Source organism: Megachile rotundata, chromosome 12 (assembly GCF_050947335.1).
Source record: "Megachile rotundata isolate GNS110a chromosome 12, iyMegRotu1, whole genome shotgun sequence".
In the NCBI taxonomy this organism is placed as follows: Eukaryota; Metazoa; Arthropoda; class Insecta; order Hymenoptera; family Megachilidae; genus Megachile; species Megachile rotundata.
In genome coordinates this window covers 11,384,661-11,408,709 of record NC_134994.1, presented here as the reverse complement: position 1 = coordinate 11,408,709, position 24,049 = coordinate 11,384,661, and the positions used below count along the sequence as shown (strand labels likewise).

General features: G+C 43.7%; 1 protein-coding gene and 1 long non-coding RNA gene across 2 annotated transcripts in view; both read left to right on the top strand.

The window, feature by feature from the left end:
* Positions 1-1,470: 1,470 nt before the first annotated feature.
* The window catches only part of LOC100879481 (uncharacterized), a 73,735-nt gene continuing 51,156 nt past the window's right edge, over positions 1,471-24,049 (top strand). Inside the window, exon 1 of the mRNA XM_003702223.3 lies at positions 1,471-2,495. Within this exon, the coding sequence (XP_003702271.2) occupies positions 2,123-2,495 (373 nt within the window). The 5' untranslated portion in view covers positions 1,471-2,122. The remainder of the gene's footprint in view (positions 2,496-24,049) is intronic.
* Positions 11,504-24,028, top strand: LOC143265486 (uncharacterized). The gene is made up of 2 exons (XR_013040093.1): positions 11,504-23,370; positions 23,640-24,028. It is a non-coding gene; the product is annotated as an uncharacterized LOC143265486 (long non-coding RNA).

Sequence of the window (24,049 nt, the reverse complement as noted above, 5' to 3'; positions counted from 1 at the left end):
TCTTTACCTAACAAGGATACGCGTACTTGCCGTAACCTATATTCGTCGCATCTGACCATATGGTGGACGATTGCGAGCTGCACGCGAATAATTGTCTTATGGCCATTGGCGTACCTAGGGAACTTTTTAATTTCCGATACTATGAAACTTTGGATTTTGTAAATTTATAAATTTAGCTATTTGTACTTGAATGCTTGATTGATTAATTTTATATGGGCCTCAACTGCTGTGATCATTGGCCCAATTGTACTTGAATATATAATTTGCATTTGACTAGTTAGAAAAATTTATTTACAAATTTCTCAATTTGAAAACTTCCATTTTCCTATCTTATACTACTCAAGGAAAACCAGTTCATATTTTACAGCACGACTACCGTAATCCATGCTTAATTGTGCCAGCGCTATGAGACAGTAAAAGTGACAAATCGAACTAAAAAATATATTTCCATACAAAGTAGCGAACCATTTGATTAGATTGCAGTTCTGTTAATTAAACCTCGCACTTCTTCCTTCCATATAAGATAACGATGCTCCCGTATCTGTTTACGTAATTATTACGAATTTCAGGAAAAAATAGACTCCTTTACTTTTCCGTTTCCAGAATGCGAAACTCGGAATGTAAATTGACACATAACATTTACATGTACCGAGTAAATGCGCTGGTATGGCAAGAAACGGCTTCTGTCCATAAATAAGTTTCTTTTTTAAAGTAGATTTCTTTTGGTATGCACTGCCTTATATAAAGTCTAACAAATATAACTACGGCTTAACAGGTGAGTGTAAAGAAAGATTCCTAGAAACATAGTCGCAATGTCGCGATCTATTAAATCCAACACAATTTTAACAAAACAGTTTATTGTATCGTAAACAATACTTATAATTTTAAATTAGAACAAACATTGGTATTGTTTACCGGTAACAAACTCTTTAATTATTCATACTGATTTTTTTTAAAATTATCATTAAACAAATGCAAATCTTATGTAACCTTTCATACAATTCTTAATCTTCAAACTTTTTCTGCACAAAATGAACTGTTATTGAGATTAGTTGAAACTTTCAAAGTTCATTAAATTAATATTTAACTTTTCAACTACGCTCTTTAAACGAATAACAAGTTCGTATATAAAAGATGATGCCATCTTCGTGGAAGACGAAACGCAGTAGAATTCAAGCTTAAAAAGATAGCGATAATTTCGATAACGAAATTTCGTTTTCGATCGCGAGGAATATTTGCAAAAGTTCAAAGGATCCTAACGCATGTCCAAGAAAAGATTAATCAGCGCGGGTCGCGAAATTTTCGAGGGAGTTAAAAGGAAGTCGCGCTAGGATTCGCGGAAAAACAAATTCCAGGTTTTCGCGGTGGCCAACACGGTCGACCCAGAGAGAAGATGCCCCGAAGCGCAGCGAGACTCGACGGCGCCTGCGTGGCCATGTGACGTCATTGGCGAACCGGGCAGCTCGTCCGCTAGACATTCAGTCTCGCCTCAGCATCGAACGAGGTTGTACGTATTTACGGTGCGCACGTAACCCGACAAAGTATCACGGAAGTAAAGTACCAGTAATACCCGATAGTCGTCGCGCTTAACGTTACATAAACTCGTAGAACGAAAACGAGATCGCGTGACTTCTCGATCCAAGCAGGCATCGTTCACGCTACAGTGTCCGACGTTTGCTCGTCGATCGTCGCGAGAAAAACTCGCCTACAAAGTGCATACACAACAACAACAACATCGGACAAAAACGGAAGAGATTTCGATTAGTTCTCTTTCGGTCTCTCGCTATCGTTGAAACGCGCGATTAGTACGCGATACGCGCGCCTTCTTTTCTCCCTCGCGTTCGCGAAATCGTAACTCGTCCACGATAACCCTCGTACCGTTCCAATTAACGCCTCAGTGATAAACACGTGCCGACGAGTGTACGACCCGAAGGGGGACAAGCGTTTCTTGAGGCAGACGATGCTCCGATACTGTTCGATAAACGAGTTCTGATCAGAGGGCACACGAACGGGCATCCTCGCGCAGAGTCGCGTTCGCGTAGGGTACATGCAACGTCCGAGTGCGTCGCTTGGTCGTTTCCCCTACTATGCACACTGAGAGGTACCCGACTACTATGAGAGAATGAGCTGCTCGGTGAAGATCTCGTGTGGCAAGAGTTGGAGCGGTTCGCAGCGAAGGATCAACTCGCTCGCGGAGGAGAATACTTGCCCTACGACTGGAAGCGCGAGTTGTGCCGGCCTAGCGGCCCAGTCGGCCGCCGCCGTAGCGTCGACGTCGACGTCGACCACGGCCACCACGACCACGCCGACGACCACCACCACGAACACCGTCACCGGCACCGCCACCACCGCCAGCCAAAGGATTGGACAGCTGCGTCCCGTCAAATCTATCACCGCTAAAAAAGGGGAGGATATCACGAAACTGCTCAAGTACATCGACGATAACGTCATCGGCAAGAACGGCACGTTCTTCGGACCATTTGGCCGCAGGAAAGGTCAGTGATCAATATAGTCTTCACCCCTAGCTGCCCCTTTCTCCCTCCCTCGTTTGCCCGCCCCTCCTGCGCCGCTCGCACTGCTCGCTCTTCTCTTCCAATGGCACGAAACAAAGAGACGCGTCTGGCTGGGCCCATCGAGATCTCGTTCCACTCGTCAGCGTTGCTCGATTAACGCGATGCACGAGTTGCACCGTATCGATAAAATCGAAGGTTCTCGCAGCTTCGACGGGTGGATGCTCTCCGAGGGAGTAGGCGCTCTAATTGGAGCGCTCCCTTTGCTCTGCTATAGATACATTTATGCGCTTCGACGTTTCGCGAAGACTTACAAAATTATATTCGAAAGATTTAAGTACATAAAAATGCTTAAATTTTGAAGATTCGTAAGCGTGGACTGTACATGAACGAAGTACATCTAGTCGAGCAGGTTTTTCTAGAATCCGCGTTGGATGCGTTGCGGTTTTTGCGGGTGCTTCTGCCCAGTCTTTCGCTATGCACCAGCCCATGGGACGCCTTACAAGTGCACTTGGCATATACCTTTCGTAACACGATACTTTCGGAGCAGCGCGGGGAAACCTCTCGCGTGTGCTCCGAGTGTATCTTCAATTAAGAGCATAGGAGATTCGCGTTGATCCAATCGATATCGCGAAACGAACGGTCGCTTAGCGTCGCGTGCGCATATTATCCCGACGAGAGGTGATCTCGTCGAATAAGCAAACGAACGTTCGATAGCGTACGACGCTTGCATAATTAATTTGCTCGGAGTATTTTGCTTGCGCGGCGGTGCGGCGATAGAGCGAGGGACGTTGATAACATAAGCGCTCGCTCGTCAACGTAAACATCGCTACGAGAACTCGCGCGGTGCCGTCTATTAAATATTCAGAGGCACGAGCGAATGTTTGCGAGTCGTATTATTTAAGTGTCGTTGGCCTACGGTCACCCTGAAGGCCACCCATTTTCCTTTGGCCCCGGCGAAATCTCGATCGCTCTCGATCTCTATCTTGGTCTCGAATGGCGCCAACTACTGCCGGAAGTTTGGCCGGCTCGTCGGAGCCACTTTCTTCCGGGCGACTTCGCGCGACATCGCGCGTCGCTCGAGCGAGTTAAACGGCCTGGCCCGAGGGCTCGGCTTGTCGGGACAGAGACAGAGATGATGCTAGCGCACTCCGGGATCTCGTGCCACGGAACTTCCTGACCACTGCCCACGGCGGGCCACGTGCGATGCAAATAAATTGCCAACGCCGTCCATTTAAACGCTTCCATTAGCGACCGCTCTTCGTTCAATTACGCGATCCTGTTCTCAATTTAATTCGCTTCGAGGAACGCCCTGCTCGCGATTCGACTCCGAGTGGGCTCTCAGGTGATAGATGCTTTGCGATAGCCGTGGAACGCTAGAGTAAACAGATAAACGCTTTCGCAATTGCTTAAAAAACCGTCTAGATCGTTCGAGATTCCCTTATTGCTTTTATACGGTATTTTAACCCTTATCGTTGGCGTAAATAAGCTGGGGTGAACTTTATATCCTCATTCTCCTCGGATAAACCGCGCTCGATATTGTACACGGAGTTACGACGATTTCTACCATAAACAAAAGTCATGGCTACTCTTCTTAACGTTAACCCCTTGCACTATGACTTATTTCTCAGGCGTGTCAGTCAGGACTTACTATTTGTAGTTACAATATTAAAACAGACAAAAAGAATTGAAATGTTATGTCAGTGTGTTATTATTCAATCGTTGACTATGCAAATTATAATTGAACTCCAAATTGAAACGTATTAAACGTTTGAGTAAAATTGATCACGGCTGAAGTACGAGTGCGTCACGAATCAGACTCGTCAAAATAATGCAAGGGGTTAATTTTGAAATTATATTCTGATTTAATTGTTAAATTTATTTCATCACATTGAGTACGTAAGTACTCTCAGAATTGTTACTATGGAATATAAAAGTGGACGTAGTAAAGTCGTAACTCTGCAAATATTTTAATCATCCGCTTCACCTTCCTGTTGACAAGATCTATGAAAGCAAACGCAGTTGTCTATTGCACGTAACTCTTAAATCAGGATATGACACAGCTATGAAGGCTACTTAAGCTGACATTCTAAAAAACAGATGACCTTCGATTTGACGTTCGTAGAAGCATCTCATGGCCGAAGATTCACGAACCTCCCTCTTCCGGTGAATCGGAAACTATTCGCGTCCATGTACGAAAATATCGGTGCCACTAATAGAACTCGTAATTTGGCAAACAATTATCTTCCCGTACGGACGTCAGCGCGGCTGATGGTCTCTCTCCATTCGTTCCCGACTGCCATTATTAACGCTAATACTCACGAGCGAGAACGAGACACGTGATTCATTGAATGGCCGAAAAAAAGTCCGACGAGCGAGTAGCGGGCCGGCAGTCGAAAAACAAGTTTTTCGTCCACGAGTCGACGGACACGGGCCAGATGTGTCAGTCGACCAATTTGCCGATGCACCCGGTGATTCGTTCCGAGAACGGAGCAAGGCCATCTCGAAAGGAAGAAAAATTACGCGAAAATTGCTTGTACAGGTTAACGGAAAGAAGTTAGATGACTCATCGCAAGGAATTATACTCGCATAGGTCTGATAACGCGAGGTGCATGCTACTATCTTGAAATATAGTCAATAACTTGTATACCTATCGAAAGAAAACGAAAGTCTATTGGACGTAGAGTTAACAGCGATGTTGTCATCGCTCGGATATAGCCACGTGGATGGACAGTTTCGTCAAGTGCAAGGTCAACAGCTGGAGCTCTTGATCCGCTTGACCCGCACGATATCTCCTGGTCACTCACATCATGAATTCAATTCTTTACTTGTCAAAATGTTTGTGGATTTGTTGGGTTTTGAGATTTGAGGACTTGGAGATTTGGGAGTTTGGGACTCTGGAAAGGTGGGACTTTGGGAATTTGGGGATTTGGAGATGTGGGATGTGGAGAGTTGGGATTTGGGGATTTGGGGTTCTGGGAAATTGGGAATTTGGAGATGGGATTAGGAGATTTGGAGAGTTGGGATTTGAGGATTAGGAGAGCTGGGAGTTGAGATTTGGGGATTTGGAAATTTGGGGTTCTGGGAAATTGGGAATTTGGAGATGGAATTAGGAGATTTGGAGAGTTGGGATTTGAGGATTAGGAGAGCTGGGGAGTTGAGATTTGGGGATTTGGAAATTTGGGGATCTGGAAAATTGGGAATTTGGAGATGGAATTAGGAGATCTGGGGAGTTGGAATTTGGGGATTAGGAGAGTTGGGATTTGGGATTTGGGGATTTGGAAATTTGGGGTTCTGGAAAATTGGGAATTTGGGGTTCTGGGAAATTGGGAATTTGGAGATGCGATTAGGAGAGTTGGAGAGTTGGGATTTGGGGATTTGGAAATTTGGAACTCTGGGAAATTGGGATTTTGGAAATTTAGGAATTTGGAGATGTGGGATGTGGTGATATGGGACTTGGGGATTTAGGAATTTGGAAATTTTGAACTCTGGGAAATTGGGACTTTGGAAATTTAGGAATTTAAGGATGTGGAATGTGGAAATTTGGGAATGTGGTATATAGATCTGTAGATTTGAGGATTTAGAAATTTGAATCTTTACAAATATTGGACTTTGGAAATTTAGGAATTCGGGGATCTAAAGATTTGGTGATGGAATTTGAGAACTTGAGGACTTAAAGCTTGTTATTTTAAGTATTTGAAACCACAGGAATTTGGGTGTTTGTAGTTTGATCATCTGAGCCTCCAGAGATTTGGAACCTTGAGCACATATATATTTAAGAATTAAAAAGTCCAGAAATATGAAGCAATGAAAACTTAGAAATCTGCAAACCTGCATAGAAGTTTACCTATCCACCAATTCGACAATTTGAAGAAAATGTCAGAATTTAGTTTGGAACAAAATTTTTGAAAAAACTGAAAGAACATTACGCAGTCAGCTTTCGCGATCAGTTTGTTTTTGCGCATCAAAGCGAAGTTTCTGTTTATATTCCTTGCGCGACAGCGTATCGCGAGCGAACGTTCCGATAAGATAATTCTTGGAGCAAATTCCGACGTTATGGCCGCCTAAATTCACTTTCGCCTCGTGGTATTTTCGAATCAACCTGAGATCGTTCACCGTGCAAAAGCGTTCGCGTACGACCCAGTTCGTTCCACGTACCGACACCTCGTCGACCCAATTCCTAAGCCCGTCCGACATAATAGCGGAGCAACGCCCATGAGCGTCCCGGTCGTAGGTCGTTGACGACGAGATTAAATGAAAGGCGAGCGTTGTGTCGGTAAACAACGCGCAACGTTTAAACGTTAAAGAGTTAACTTTGTTCGAAAGTTTGTGAAATCGTCTTATCTAACAGATGCTCGCTTGAAATTTTAGACGAATGATAATTATTCATAACGAATGGCAATGTCATCGAATAAATTTGTGACGATGACATGGCTGATCCGTGCATGGAAACGTTTACCCGTGGAACGCGCTTTTGTTGTATTATTTTGGAGGACGTAGGATTATTTCCAAGGACGTAGGACCTGACAGGGTTTGATTTAGGTTAGCTTTGATGAAGGACTGATCATTTTTCATGTATTTTGGACGATGTATAAAAACTTTGTGAACGTAAATCCAATCTAGTAAAAATTTGAAGAAAATTTTATTTGACTAAAGGTTTGATTTTTTAATTGCCAATAGACTTTATAGAACTGTAGGTAATATCAAATATATTTAACGATCTATTGTGCTGTGACCTTGAAATGACCTTCAGCACTAAACAACAGAGCTTTAACAGGGACGTTCAAAAGGTCTAAAGAATAATGCATTTGTGTAATGCAGATTACTCCTCAAAAGATCATTCCACATTTGATTAACCTTCACCTCTGACATTTTTCCAACCAGTGACGAAGTTAGAAGCTAGAATAACAGCATGAGCCATCCCGCATAATTTCTTTTGTTGTGACACGATGATCGAAATTCGTTGTCTCGTGCCGTTGCACGCACGGGCTCGTACTACTGCGTCCGTAAGCGTTTTCGTGTTTACACACCGACAGCCGCGGCCATAATCGCGCGAAGCTGAAAGTCCAACATGTATTCGAAGACAAAAAGGTCGTTCTCTCTCGTGCGTATCTCGTTCACGTGTCTGCGCGATGCTTCCGTACATGTGTTATTTCGAAAACGAGAAATCGCGCGATTTTAGATATCAACGTTGTCCTTTTCTTTTTTCGCGAATTGTCTCCCCTCGACTTTCCTTCTCCCGTTACGTACGTTCGAAAGTCAGACGACCTCGTTCCGCGAATTCAGATTTCGGATAACGCAGCGTAGAATTTTAAGGAGTCTTGGGTTTCGTTGTGGCGCGTTCCGCGGCTCGTATTAGCTACGTTTCGCTCGCGGACAGATTCGCGTTACATCACACGATCTCACGAAACCGTCTCCTCTCGAGGAACCCGAGCCACCGTTCGTTATCGTTCTTCACACATTCTACGCACGTTGTGTTCTCACGGTCTTCGCAGCCTGACGGACGTCGTATCTTCGCGCCGAGTATAGTTACGATCATCCTAAGTCGAGGTCGTTGCAAAATCCTATTCATCCGCCCGTTGATCTGTCCGTGGCAGAATCCGCGGTTATCGGGAGCCGACTTGATAATCCGCGTATCGCTTATTTCCTTCGTGGCCGTAGTCGAATAAGATACGCTAGATAACAATTATGTTTGTTTATACCGAATGGCAGCAATACGATCTCGGGTTCCGTTGCAGCGGATGTCTGATATTAAATATCTGCTGCCACTGAAAATAGATATGATGTCACCCGTTTTGAAAGGATACGGAGGAATCCAGCACGCCGCTTAGAGCGATTCTTTCGGGCACGGACAGGTAGATCGTCCCTTCCTGGAAACGGTGACCTAATGGGATTTTGAAACGAAGGGACGATGGAACCATATCCCAGAAACGTATTCGATCTTTCTTAAAAACGCTAGTAAGGAAGCCAAGCGAAATCGCGTTACCACACCCATTCACTATGCCGTCGCAATAATTCCTCGCGGCGGGAAAGTGACTTGTGTGCGCGGCAGCGACATGGCGGTACATTGTCACCCGTCATTTATGCATAATGTCCTTTCGCGGCGGGAAAGAATGCGCAACAATCGACCGCCGCGCGTAATCTCGCTGCATAAGGACGGAATTACGCTCGGTGACCCGTCGAAAGTAGAGAGATCTACTTTCACAAAAAGGTAAACCGCGAGATCATGGTTGCTTGAATTTACGCGTTCTTCGAGTTTCACCGCTTTTCGCCGTCGTATTTCCGATCTGGAATTTGCAGGACCTCTTTCAAGGTCACATTAACATCTTAAGATTTGACAGCATGTCGATCTAAGTTTACATATGTATTTTTTGGGAATTTTTAAAAGATGGAAGGTCACATTAAAATCTTAAGATTTGACAGACATGCCGATCTAAGTATTAAAATCTTAAGATTTGACAGACATGTCGATCTAAGTTTACATATGTGTCATTTTTGGGGAATTTTTAAAAGATGGAAGGTCACATTAACATCTTAAAATTTGACAGATATGTCGATCTAAGTGTTATTTTTTGGGAATTCGAAAAAGTGGGAAATTGTGTTCGAAAATTTGCAATTTCAGAAATGAGCTAACAGATCAGAAATAACGTGTATACGGTTTAACGGTCGACTGGTTGCAGCTGACTGCATGGAGCTCGCCTTCCTCGAGGGTCGCCCCGATAGTCACAGTCTGTGGCGCGATACCCGAGATTTTTTGGCGACGCCGTTAATCGCGCAACACGAGCAAAGATGCTGAGCGCGAGATGTATGCAGGTCAGTTCGCGCAAACGGTTCACCGAGCACGAAAATGGGAAACGGGAACGGAAAACGATCGCAATCTATGCGCGTATGTAGGTGATGGATGCGTCGCGGTTGCTCCGTGTCCGCTAACGGGATAACGTCGAGGCCAGCCTCGTCCTCCGACGTCCTGATTTCCTCATAAGGACAGGACTCTAAAAACCTGCAACTATGTTAGAGCTACGCTACACAATTTTTAAATCCACCTTTCTATGGACTAACAAAAAAGTATCTTGACTTGGAAAAGTGTCTTGACTTCTGACAAGCAGGATTACCGTATTTTTAAATCTTACAGCACATCGAGATTAGCTCTCGAAAACACGTAAGGTAGCTTAATTTAGCTGTTCGATGCAACCTGGAGAAACAGCAGTGGCCGAGGGAGAATCGATCCCGTGTCCTGGTCAAAGTTTTATTCGTTGAAACGCGTTTATTCGCGGCCGTGACTCAGAATCGATCTGGCAAATCATCGCGTGACGAAGACGAAATGGAGAAACGATGGCCTCTGGACGACAACACGGGATGACGCGATACTTGCATTCGAATGCTCTCGTTGGGGCAGTGGTTCGAGGAATCGTTTAATTACCGTGACAATTTACAAACATGTTTGTAAATATCGTCGAAGTTTATCGGAGACTGCGCGTCATCCGCTTGTATGTTTGTGCGACAGCTTAATCGTCTCGAGAAAGCACTCTACGGACGGCTGATCGCGGAACGGCTTTGAGTTTCAGCATTATGTGAAATGTTAATGAGTCGCGAATGCAATTTTCTGGGTTGATGGAATGCTTGAAAAGGGAAACATAAAGTTTCTATGAATGTATATTATCTCTGTGTAGCTAGATTTTCGTAGAAAATTAGAGAGAATGATTGCGTTTGGGGTCCGTTGCAAGGATATTTTAAATTAGAAAACACAAGAAAATTTCTTTTAATTTTGCTTTTACCACTAGAACTTGCTTCGTTGACCGAATGTTGATCTTTTCCACAGTGGTCACTCGCGAGAAACTACTCGGACGTACCTCTCGAATGTCCCTCTGCTGACATTTGCGGTACTCTCGAAAAGTTTTTGTTTCAGATCGTGTTTGCAAAACCACGTAATCGTTTATTATTCCTCACGTGATCTTTCAGATATTTATCTTTGACGTCATCTCGGAGATATTACAATGTCGACGCTGTATCGACAGCGTTAATCGTGTAAGCAGCGCATTACAGCGCGTTTAATAACAAGAGAAAAAATATTTGAATTTCAACGAACGATTATGAGCCTGAAAGCGATTAGCTTTTGCACACAGTCATACGAACGCATTTTTGTTTCCGTCAGTAGATTCTATCAATCCGACTCATGATTTATTAACGTATTATACAGCAGACTGGTGCAAAGCGGAATAGTGGTTATCGGAACGTCATACGAGAATTATACGGACGTTGATCTTTTTGACCCTTGATTATACAAACACGTAATCAATTTTTGCGCTCGCGTTGCGAAAACAATTTTGACCGAATAATTACGCTTTCGCTCGTGTCTCCGTTTGAAAATTTTATCGAGTGAAAGGTGGATTCTGTTGCTTGTTTAAATTCAAGTATATGATATAAACTTAAGTGCACACGAGTGTATATCGTAAATACAAGTAGACATAAATTCAAGCATACAGTTTGATATAAAGAGTACATAAAATACAATATAAATTTCAATTCTAAACTAGAAGACTCTGATCAATGTCTTGGATGAAATAGCAGTCTTTCAACTATAAGAGTCAAGTTAATAAATCTAGAATTTTTAGAATGTAATTTTAATTGGATGTAATTAAAATAATTTTCCCATGAAAATGTGTAAAACTGAAGGTAGTAATCTAAATTTAGAAGAGACACCCGAAGGTATAAAACCAGAAAAGTCCTCGATGATCTAGATCTCGCCAAGATGGATCGAGAGATACGTCACGCGTTTATAAAAGATGTGTTCACAGTTAAGTGTACCCGCGCACGTATGTAAGCTCTTATATGTCGAGGACGCTCGTTTCGGTGCAGCAAAGTGCACGCGTGCTGAGAATCCGAGCAAATCGAAGAGGCACGTTTTCAACGGGCATCATTCGCGTGACTCTAACCGGCCGGTCAATTATAATGACTTTACGCCGGCCAGCGGTAGTCGACTCGTTCAATAATTCCGTCATCGAAGAAGCTTTGAAATATTTGACCTTTGCCAATCGTTATCGAGCTCGCGGCAAAATGGAAAAATGGCGTTACGGAACAATCGTGAGGGGTCGTGAAATGCGGTTTTCTTCGGAGAAGGAACGCGACTCGCATTCGAGGAAAGGGAATGAAAATGTATGAGACAGTTCGATGCATCGCACCGACTGAATACGTAATACGATTTTGTCACGCGCCAAGTAAAATTCCATCGAGAAGTCGCGCGTTTCCGATCGTTTGTTTTCGCGGTCGTAGCTGTCAGCCCAAGCGTTTGACGCGCTGTCTGAAAACGCGCCCGCGAACGTCCTTGCCGGTAAGATTCGTCGAATTTAACTCGTTGACTAACACCGTTGACTTTCGAATAATTAACGGAACAGTGATGAGGTTCGAATAACAGCGGATATTATTACGCTGGCACGACACATTCTATTCGTTCTTTGCGAAGTATTGAGGCAGGCATTTGAAAGTTAACGTTTAGATGTGGTTTCAAATTTTGTTCAGGTTGTAAATAGTCGTGGCGTTCTTTGAAGATTTCAAGGACGGCTTTGTTTTTTCAAACGGAATTGCGTATTTTATGTAGGTTCCTTGAAACTTTGAAAAATGACAGTAAGTCGATTGACAGATAGCGTAGGAAAGATTGATGTAATCGGGAGGCTTTAATGCGGATTATTTTTGGAGTTATCTTGCGGGAGTCATTTGTTTATAATGCGTTCTGCAAAGGTTGCTCAACTTCAAAGTTTCAGAGAGTCATAGTTTCGATGAAGATCAAAAGACTCTAAGATTTCCAGGTATCGTAATTTAGGAGTTTTAACGTGTCAAAGTTTCAACATTCTACAGTCCCAAAATTCCAATATCTCAAAATCTCAAAATCAAAAATTCTGTCTCAAAGTCTCAATGTCCCACCGTCCTAAAGTTTCGACGTCCACAAAACATCAAAGTTCCACAATATAAATGTTCCGTTGTCCCAAAGCTACAGTCTCAATGTTCCACCCTCACAAAGTTCCAACATCCCCAAAATCCTAAAATCCCAAAGTCTTAAAACGTCGCAAAATTACCCACCTAAAGTTTCAACGTCCACAAAACATCAAAGTTCCACAAAATAAATGTTCCGTTGTCCCAAAGCTACACAGTCTCAATGTTCCACCCCCTCAAAGTTCCAACATCCCCAAAACATCGCAAAATTCTCATGATTCAAAGTCACTCAACAGTGGCAAAATTCCAAAGACAAAGTCTTAGATCCCTAACGTCTCGTGACTCACAAAGTTCTGAAGATGATGAAATAACCTACCCATAATACTTTCATCGTTAGAAGACATTCGATAACACTTATATATAGGACCAAGAGGGGACATAATAGACCCGTGTACACGGTGACCCGCACAATGGTAAATCAGTGTAGTTGGAACGACGAAAATAGCCGAGTGGGTACGAGCATCGCCGAACGTTCACTCGCGCAGCGAGCGTGCGTAGATCCGATAGATTGTTACGGTCTAGTCGGTTCGCTCCTCGTGCGTTACGTAACGCCTTTACGCACTACGTCAACGGTGCAACCGGAAGAGAAGCGTTGCTATCTGAATTCCGCGTACGCCTAAGAGGAAGCGGCCTCTATCAGGATGCGACACTCGATACCCATCTTTCCGCTGGCTCGCAGGAAAGAAAGTTCCGACTGGTTTTCCTTTTGCCGTGTTTCGGGCTCGGAACCATTGGCAGACATCGTGGAAACGGAGGGAGCAATATCTCTCGTTTGTTGCCAACTATATCAATGATTCATTGCTTCTCGTTTATGTAAACTCGTCTCTGCCTCGTTTAATTGGTTTGGCAGTCGATCCTCTTGACGTATTTTGGAGCAAGCTTTCACTGTTTCACACGGAATTTCTTACGCTTGCAAAATATTTTTCCGTTATTTCTGGTGACAGTATCAACACTTTGGCGTTCGTTTTCTTTACTTTGTTTCTATTCGATGTGTACTGTTTACGTTCGAACTGGTAGGGTGATTTATTTTCGTGACTTTAGCGAAGATTGATCGAGGAAACCTTTATTAAGAAATTAGAGGTAGAGAATTTTGTAGATGACTGTACATGATTGGAAGTCGTACTTTATTGCAATGGATATTGCAAAAACGAATATAATACCGCAAGAACCGCTGATTTTATAAAACGCGTGCTCATCAAAGTGTTAAGGCATGACTAGCGATCACGTATGAACCGCGTACAACGCACGGAGTAATCGATAATTGGCAGAAGATGGAAACTGATTGAATTTGTTCTGGAGTATTCTCCTATAATGTGATTATCTTCCACGTGTAACGGTGCGAGTCATCGTCGGTAAGGCCGTTGCTTGTGGCGGATACTATATCGTAGGAAAATAGTCCTCGTTAAGCCATTCAACTTTTCCCGCTTACCAATTTCCTGTTTCTCCGCCAGTAAGCGTATTACAGCCTATCTTAACTCCTTCAATCATCTATCATATCGTTAGCAGTAATTACGGTTTATTTCAATGAAAGATCATCGTCGCACACCCCTACAGGGCGAATCCATTACCACCAGTACCCGTAGGAAATAATCAATAAGCGCTGTTCCAGGCCTGTAAATCGATTCTCCGGCTTCAAAAAAGCATTCAGATTTTGTCGTAGGAACGCTAACGTTATGAAAGAACAACGCTTCCAACCGTGAATGTGCAAATGCTCCGAGGCCGCACAATGGCATGCACCGGATGTACGTTGGAGTTTCCCCGTTTCGATGAGAAACGCGAGGTTACGTTGATGAATGCTCGACGATACACTGCCTCGTTTTCTCTCGCAAAAGAAAAACTCTATTCAAAAAAATACTCAGTGCCATGTTTACGAAGGGGAAACATTTCATAAGATTCTACGGACTTCATTTCTTTTCGAGACTTCAGGAATTTTGGAACTGAGAATGACTTCATGAATTTGGAATTGCAGAGCTCTCGAAAAATATCTTAGCTAAATTCGATAAAGAAGAAGTGTTGTAACGAGGCGTTCCTCGACGCCCCGAGCACCTGCTCATTTTGCTTAATGGTTCATGCAGCGTCGGGTGCGCAATTTGTCATTGTGTCTTGTCTGTAAGAAAAGGACGAAAAGGAGTAGGCAAAGCTGGGACACCGTCGCTTATTTTCTCCCCGCGAATATAAAAATACATCCCTGGCAAGGGGTGAAGCGTCCGGCTTAACTCTCGGATGAATAGTCGCTGATCGATGCGCTCTCCGAGATTGAAAATTGCAGGGTCGGAGTATAGCGCGACAGATGACACGCCTTTCTCTGTGCTCGTTTCCCGGATTCTGTCGCTGACGTCACCATATCCAAAATGGCCGAAGTTGAGCGATGCCAACGATCGGTGGAGACGTGCATTATCGCGGGCGTGGTACGTAAATAGTCGGTGTGCCGGCGGAGAAAAATATATTCGAGGATCGTTCGTGAAAGTACCTCTCGAAATAAAACGTATGTATATCCACGGCACACCGTATTCACGATCGTTCCGGCTGCCTCTTGTTCCGCGGTTGTCTCTCTCTGTCCGCTCCGGTTCTCTTGCACCCTTTTGCCACGCCGATCGTCTCTCCCTTTCCGGCCACGGGTCTTACCTCTTTCTCCTCCTTTGTTCCCCTTCTTTCGGTCGCTGTCGACCCAGAGAACTTGCGCGTTTGTGTACGTCCACGCGTTGTCCTCTCTTCCCAACGGTAATTCTCTTTTATGAGAACCGGAGGTTCCTCGCTCGTATATGCCGAGGCGACGACGAGTCTCAAGGTCGTGTTATCGATCCGCCATCCCTCGTCATTCTCTGTCCGATTTATTTTGCTCCCGTTGGATCTCCGGAGCCGCCTCGACTTTTTCTCGCGCCGCACAGCCCTTTTGCCGTTCCATCTGACGTCATCGCTCGCGTATCGATGGATTCGAACGCATAGCGTCCAACGGGACGAAACTGGTTCCGTTGTAGGCGACATTTACGGGTTAAGATCCGTTCGTTGACTCGCCCCGGGAACAGGTAACAGGTTTGATGTATAGTTCCCGTAGAGGGCCGTACGTCGTAATCAGATCGGATTGTCTCGCGTTACGCCCTCGATAAAAAGTGAACCCCCTTTTGACGGCGCACGCGCACCTCCCTACAGCATCCACAATTTCGTCCCGTCCGCTCTACCGATCGAACGCGTGTCGCTTGAAAATTTTTACAGGGAAAAATCCCACGCTTATTTTCTATACGTAGCCGTCCACTGACCACTTGACTTATGATTCTCTCGGTGGTTATGTCCGTTAACCAGACAAATCTCGAGTTAATTTAGTGCCGCGTTGAGGCAACTGGAGAAAGTTGAAATTCAACCGCGGCATAGTCCGGCTGAATTAAAATTGAATTGCTTCATGAATTATAATTACTGGACTGCGGATGTTTATACAACGAACATGTATCAAAGTCTGCAAACTATAAACAGATCATGCCCTCGGCTCTTGGAGGTTATGTGGTTTATAATCTACGCTTTGCTGATTTGTATCGTAAATGGATAAACATCTACGGTGCAACAAATTTAATTACATTTAGATGGAGTTCATATTTTTTATCCTCCACTTCTTGCTTTCACTTTTACCTTTTCACTTTTTAAAACTGTTCAAATCATGCAACGAAGGGTGAAACAATCGACTCCTTCATTCGGAAGATATCGTTTAGTCCAACACAGCAGAAAGAGAAAAATAAAACGAAAACGTCCCGTGTAGAGTTGTAACAAATAATTATGCTAATTAAACAGTTAATTAAGGAAAAGTTATCCACGTGGTTACAATTTATTACCGGTTTCTATGTACGTTGCCGGTTCTGCGAATGATCGAAGCGTTCACCGCAAACGATCGCCGCAAAAAACATTCCTCCGCATGGTGAGCGTACAGTTATCTGTGTCAATTATATCTCTCGATTCGCGGCAACCGGTGCACGTATTATCGCGGTTTCTCGGAAAACTCGCAAGTTTGGCCGTGTACTCGATCTCGCCTACAAGAACTGGCAGCTTCCCTCGATACGTTCCACGAAACGGTTCGGGTTAATCGGGGACGCTCGCGAATTGTGTTTCCTTCGAGCGAGGTAACCGTGCACGTTGTTTTGCCAGCCGATAAAAAGGGAACGGAGAGCTCGGTACGTTTCAGCCTAACCGCCGATTTCTAAATTATTACGTTACACGCGAGATCCAGAAGAGTTCGGTCTACACGGGTCCAGGTGAAAGTGCTCGGAATCGCGCCGCATGAGCAGCCATGGACCTATTCGCAATATCGATCGATTTCCCTATTTCTCGTTGCTTCGATCTCTAATCGTTCTAGAAGATCACGTTGACTTACTTCCAAGATGATTCTCTAGATTTACTACAACGACTTAATATAGGCTTTTAGAAGCTTGGTAATTTTGAAATTTCACTAAAAGCACGTACGTCTGAAGTAATTTCCGCAGAAAAATGGTGTTTAGTGATCTCATCTGCCGCTGATTTCTTTCAGTCACTTTCCTTTCTCTATACAAATATTACGAAAGCACGAACGTGAGAGTACGGGTAATTGTACGTTCGCGAATCGTGGTTGCAATTCCGCGCGAACCGGAAAAAAAGTATGAAACGAGCGAGGAGAGTTTCCATGGAAATATGCGCGAACGATCTGTCGACAGGGTTGCGGACGCTCGAGAACCTCTCGACTTTCGATGGGGAGTTAATTTTACTCCTTAAATTGCTGCGGAGTCTCTCGGTTATTCTCGAGAGATTCGTTTCGCGTTTAATGACGATGGATGCAAACTGAAATAGAAAAATACTTGGAAACGCTGTAATTCGTCATGGACGACAGCGAAATGCCGAGATCAGGTTGTAATCTGCTTTCCTTTCCGCGTCGGAACGTGTCCGCGAAAACAAATGATCGATAACGCCGAAGCGTGTACGTGATTCATCGCGAAAAACGTTTTCCCTGTTTTATACTTTGTAGACAATCATAACTACGGGCGATAATAATAATGTCTTCGCTGTACTATGTATATCCAGGCACACAGAAAACAAAGTTAACGATGCAAACGCGTATGTATTCGAATATTTCCAAGTATAACTCGAGGCGTGGATAAATCGATTGTCTTTGCTCATTTCTCAAGCGAACTTCGCGAGATGCATAAATAAAACGTAATCGACCTACACTGTTACACCAGCATTCGTGCCAGAAATTATACTGATTCCCCCATTTCTCTCTCCGTTTGTGACATTTCGTCATTCATAATCGAAACGTTATTTCCATCGCTAATACACGAAATCGTTAACTCGCGTATTCATCGACTTTGGCAAATTACAACTTATAAATTCAGATATCTAAATTATTGCGCAACGTTAATAATTTTAAGGATAAGATCGATTGCTTCGTGCGTACAGTCCTAATGAACCTGTAGGAGCAGTGTCCTACTTTTCGACGGACTTCGTGGGAGTGCATAAATAGAGGAGTCGGTGTATATCTCAAGGCCTGTCTATCGCTGCGCTACGTGCTTAGTCCTCTCCGCACAGCACTTTTCTTATAACCGTTGATTTCAATCATACGCTGTAATCTTCCCTGCGGGGAAAGACGATTCGTCGAACGACACGACAGTTTCCGCGAACGTCGTCGCTTTTTACTTTCGGTTCTCCCCCGGACTAAGTGGAACGCATTCTTTTAACATTTTGCTGAAGCTTACTTTGTGGGGCCTTCGACAGGTTAGGACTTTAGGACCTCAAAATTTTTAGTTCAATTTTGGGGAAGTTTGGAATTATAGTTGGAGTATTTGGAACTTTCGAAATTTTCACTTTGTTAGTTTTGGACGCTTTGTAATTTTCATTTTGTCAGTTTTGGACGTTTTGTAATTTTCATTTTGTCAGTTTTGGACGTTTTGTAATTTTCATTTTGTCAGTTTTGGACGTTTTGCAATTTTCATTTTGTCAGTTTTGTAATTTTGGGAAATTTTTGAGTTAACTAAGAAAATTTTCACGTTTGGACATTTTAGATTTTGGGATGCTTCAGGACTTTTAGTCTCCGGAACATTAAAATTCTTTTACACATTGCGACCTTGTCTTAATGCTTTGCGAGCCTTGAAAGCTTCAAACCACTCCGATATTTTAAGCAGAAATGCATGCAAATGGTAAAAATTGTGAACCTCGTGAGAAAATTGCGGTTCGACAAAGTCGAGGACAGAAAGATACTAGGAAGTATTGCGCGTGGCCCGATTCCGCTTTCTATTTTCATCGGGTGATTCGCGTTGTCAGCTGTCGCGTTGAGCGCGCGTCACTTAGCAAATAGACACGAGTTAGTGACGCGTCCTGGAACGGTTTGTTTTCAGAAACCGAGAGGAGAATGGTATGGCGGTCGATTGGCCGTGGTTGTGGCTAACGGTAACGCACACTCGCGACCGGTTCGGCAAACCGAAAATATTCGCGCGTTACGTGCGTCCGTGACCCAAAACTGTCCGTCACCTGTGATCCTGGGGATTCGAGCTAACGAGCCGTCGCCGTTCGATGACGCGAGCTCGCCGAACACGGCGTGTCGATTAAATTAGACGAGAAGCCAATTAGAATCTGCTTCCACTTAAGCCTCTCGAGGAGCGCGGCCAAGTGCTGGCTGTCTTTTACGGTTTGTCGGCCGCCAAAAAAATACAAATTCTCGAGCGTGTACGCAAATATTGGCTTCGCGAACGGCGCTGACACTAGGTATTCATAACTTTGTTTCCACCGCGAATCTGCAATTCAACGCTGCAGCCGGAACGGGGTCAGCCGCGGCAGCGGAAACGTCCATTAGAATTACAAAGAAGCGGTCGTTAGTTGACGCCGCGATCGCGTTTGACGCCCTTTCCGCCGGTTTTCGTTACTGACATTTCCCCACAGAAACTCGTTAAAGCATTCTCTAGTTTTTGCTAAACGTTCATACTTTATAGGTTTCCACATTTTATTTATCATATAGGTTTATCAAGTTCTGACCTTGTATCCTAAAAATCATTCGCTTCGTGCAATTTTGTTTCGATCATTCTACTGGTTGAACTTTCAGTCCTCAAAAATTAAAATTGAATTTCATAATTATTTTTAATATGGAGGGCCTTGATAGTATCTGACAAGGTAAAACACGGGAGAAAGAAGAACTAGTTTAAAATATTTATTTCTAAAAGGAGAACAGCAAAAGCGAGTATAATGACTCACTAAAATCTCTTAATACAGATCTAAAAACGGATAACCAGTCCTTTCAGAGTATCCTTCACAGTCCGATACGGTAAAGCCGAGTGTATATTCAGTGGTAGTTGCAGAGCACTCGTGATTAGACAAGGACAATTTTAATTTCCGTTCTGATGGCCCACTTTCCTGGCGGTTCGCTTTCAATATTTTTTTCAATATCAGAGCATCGGAGAAGAGCTCTTTTGTTCGAGCACGATAATTAGAGATCGAAGGTGAATATTCAATGATCGATTTCTATTCGATTTTGTTTTTAATTCGTGCTCATTCCAATGCGAGGAAATTGTGAACACAGTGCAATTTCATACGACTCGTAAAGCCCTGAGGCAATAGTCAGAGTAATATTAACCGCACGAACCGATTTCGCAATCAGGAACGAAAGTACGAACCACGATAATCGGGTTAGGTTATAATGGCAAAATTAATTGGACCGCGTTATGTCCGTGACAACCGGGGACCTATAAAGTATGTCAATATTCATAAAACGCACTTTAATTGTGCGAGCATAGCGGAACATTGGGTGTCGTTACGCGAGCCGCATTTTACTGGGACTTTCGTTGAGTACCTGTCAATGTTTTTATCATTCAAATACTGTCACCGAGCATTTTATTTACGAGTACATGAATCAATGCGTTGTACATATTAAAAGTGACTTTCTGTTCGTCCGTGAGAGTTGCGGAATTCTTTCCTTCTCTAAACGGCCGTAAAAGCGGATTGCGGTGTCGGCCATTTCCATTACTAATGTTGTTTTCACGCATGACACTCCGCAATTATCATATGCTTATGATCAGGCAAAAAGATGTTGTTCGTTATTTTTTACGATTGTGTGCATACGTATGAATTTGAGAACCTGATTTAAAATATTTGCTCAACGCAAGAGAATCTTGATGTAAACATCGCTTACAAGATATTTTTCTGTTTTAATTCATTCCTCAACAGAATTCTTCAATTCTAATATTTGCGGACTTTCACTTAAATAAGTTTAAAAAGTTGCTAGTCAAAAATAAGGCTATGGTTCCGCCGCCATTTTGTACTGCGGTTCCTGCGAGTACATGGTGTAACGTGAAAGGAAGTGAGAGGCTGAAATTCCGCAGTAGTATTATCTAATTTCGCTGACAATAGGCAACCCCACTAGTTTAAATGACCACTACTAGCTGATTTCCTGCTAGAATACTTCCTCCCCATCGTTCACAATTTTCGAACACGGAAGCAGCTACTCCCGTTTCTTTTCAGACAAATTGCGCATTGTCCAAGGCACTTAAAAAGTCTTGGTGCTGCTTGTTTCTTGTACTCCGCCTTTGACAAATGTCAGAAGCGTTTTCGTGAGTGCAATCCACATGCTCTTGTCTTTTTCTAATCGCGTGTGAAAAGGGAGCCATTAAAACACGCGGACTATGTGCAGATATCTTTGGTTTAAATGTCTTCTAAATCATTTTACTGAACTTTCGGTAATGTTTATCGATTTTAACTTTCTTGTGTGCCTGCTATATTTTCTGCATCGGTCTGCACCGCACGTACACACAGAATCCTTAACGATTTGATATCTACTTCGCCTTGAACGCGGCAACTATCGAGCTATAAGATTTCGTTTATAGTGCCAAGAATGCAATAAAGTTTATAGCTGATTTATATCGAACAGGCAAAATATTTACGTGACCCGCTTCCAAACGGTGTCAAGTCTCGGTCAGTCTATTTTCTAATATCGCGGCGAAATTGATGTACGAAGTGCAAGTGTGAAAATATGCACATGGTTAAGAGAATACCGATTATTTAATTTATTTCTAAATTTCTCAATTTCTCATACCTTCAATTTCTACATTTTTCAATTTCTTAGACCTCCAATTTCTAAATTTCCCAATTTCCCACATCCCCAATTTCTCATATCCCCAATTTCTGAATTTCCTAATTTCTCACACCCCCAATTTCTAAATTTCCCAATTTCCCACACCTCCAATTTCTCACATCCCCAATTTCTAAATTTCCTAATTTCTCACGCCCCCAATTTCTAAATTTCCCAATTTTCCACATCCCCAATTTCCCACACCTCCAATTTCTCACATCCCCAATTTCTAAATTTCCCAATTTCCCACACCCTCAATTTCTAAATTTCCTAATTTCTCACGCCCCCAATTTCTAAATTTCCCAATTTCCCATATCCCCAATTTTCCACACCCCCAATTTCTAAATTTCCCAATTTCCCACATCTCCAATTTCTCAGACCCCCAATTTCTAAATTTCCCAATTTCCCACACCCCCAATTTCTAAATTTCCCAATTTCCCACACCCCCAATTTCTAAATTTCCCAATTTCTCAGACTCCGAATTTCTAAATTTCCCAATTTCTCACATCCCCAATTTTCCACACCCCCAATTTCTAAATTTCCCAATTTTTCACACCCCCAATTTCTCACACCCCCAATTTCTCAGACCCCCAATTTCTAAATTTCCCAATTTCTCAAACCCCCAATGTCCAAATTCGCCAACTCTCAATTTTCCCAATCTCTCACTCCAACTCCTAAACTCCCAATTTCCACATTCACCAATTTCCAAATCACCCCATTCCTCAAATCCAATTTCCACACTCACCAATTCCCAAATCACCCCATTCTTTAAATCCAACTTCTACATCCTCCAATTCCCAACTTTCCCAATTAAAAAATCCCTAATACCTAAAACCCCAAAACTCCAACCCATCAGTAGCCAACGAGAGTACGCGGGCGTAGAAAGTGATGTAGCGTTTCCGGCTCTCGCCGCAGGACGATATCGAAAGGGAAGACGCAGGGAGAGCGGAATCGAGAGGAAACGATGGCGGACAAACGACATCGAGGAGTGTTCAGGGAAAGCAGCGAACCGACAGTTTTGCCGTGATACGCTCGACTTGGCACACGTGTGTCCGCTCGCGGATGGCAGCTTTTGTGCGGATCGACGACCGTCACGAGAGGCTCGATAGAATCGCGGCTACTCGAGTCGGCCGGTAAAAAAGGAACGAACACAGGAAGAGAAGGAGAAGGCACGCGCGTGTCCAAGGAATTGACGGCGAATATCCGAAGGCAGCTCGCGATAGATAGGCTCGAACGACAGAGTGTATAGCCGCTTCTTGGCTCATCTCCAGGGCATTGTCTTTTTACGATGACGAGTAATCCCGAAGACTGACATCGGAAGGCTCGTCCCCGGAGAAAGAGGCTCGCGGGCAAGAAAGGAAAACAGCGTACTATGAATGTGCCGACCTGGGACGTATCACCGCGAGCCTTGGGTCAACGTTCGGACGAGAGGGAGATACTTTTTTTTTTCTTGGTCGGTTTTAGATCGTGGTATAAATATAAACGGAATCGGTGCACGGCTGCTGCCGGACTCTGACTCAAAGGAAATTACGACGGACACGAATGATGCGTTCACCGATGCAACCGCGTCATGATCTACGCGAGAAAAACATGATCTACCTGCGAAATGAACTAACTGTCTCCTTCTAATGTGTATGACGCATTGTTTATCATGTAGATCTTGTCCATCTTCAGAAGAAAATATACATGTAGTCATGTAGACTCTTCAGAAGAAACTATACATGTAGATCAAAGACCATCGAATTAACCTAAACTGTTGCAAGTCGTCGAAGTTGCTGTCGTAACTTCATACAGATTGAAAAAATGGTAATAATCAATATTTGTATGTGGTAATTTTTATCTCGGTATCTTTATGAAACCGTGAGGATTACGCAACGGCGCGTCGAAATGCTTGTCGATTGCGTATTATCGTTGCACACGCGACCTCGGTCAACCCGTGATCGTAAACTGTCGTCGATCTCCGTCAGAAAATGTTCCGCCGTAGACTCGTTTGCGAACGTTGCGAAATCTTATCTATGCCGTTGGCGTCCATAACACAAAACTGTGCTTTTACTAGCTGTCACGTGTATTGTTAGTCACGTAGAGAGAAAACAACAACAAGGAGTCGCGAGTGGAAAAGTTTGGTTGGCAACGTGGAAATCTTCCGCGCGATTGATCGGCCTCGCTGCCCCTTTTGGCACTAAACGGAAGCGATCGACGACCCATCGGGGAAACGTTCGACGTGGCCATCATGGACACGGAATTCGCACCTTTCGACAGACAGGCACCTCGCCAGGAATCCGCTTCGCTGGCTGAAATATCCGACGACTACGATCGTGAAAGTGCGCGTGTTGTCTGTGCGTAATGGCAATGCGTGGCTTATTCCACTGCACGCCGTGCGCATGCGGTGCTAACCACTTCGATTATCCGAACGTTTAGGGGACAACAGGCTCTGTGACAGATAATAAAAGGTTCATTGCCCTTATCAGTCGGCCAATTATTTCTC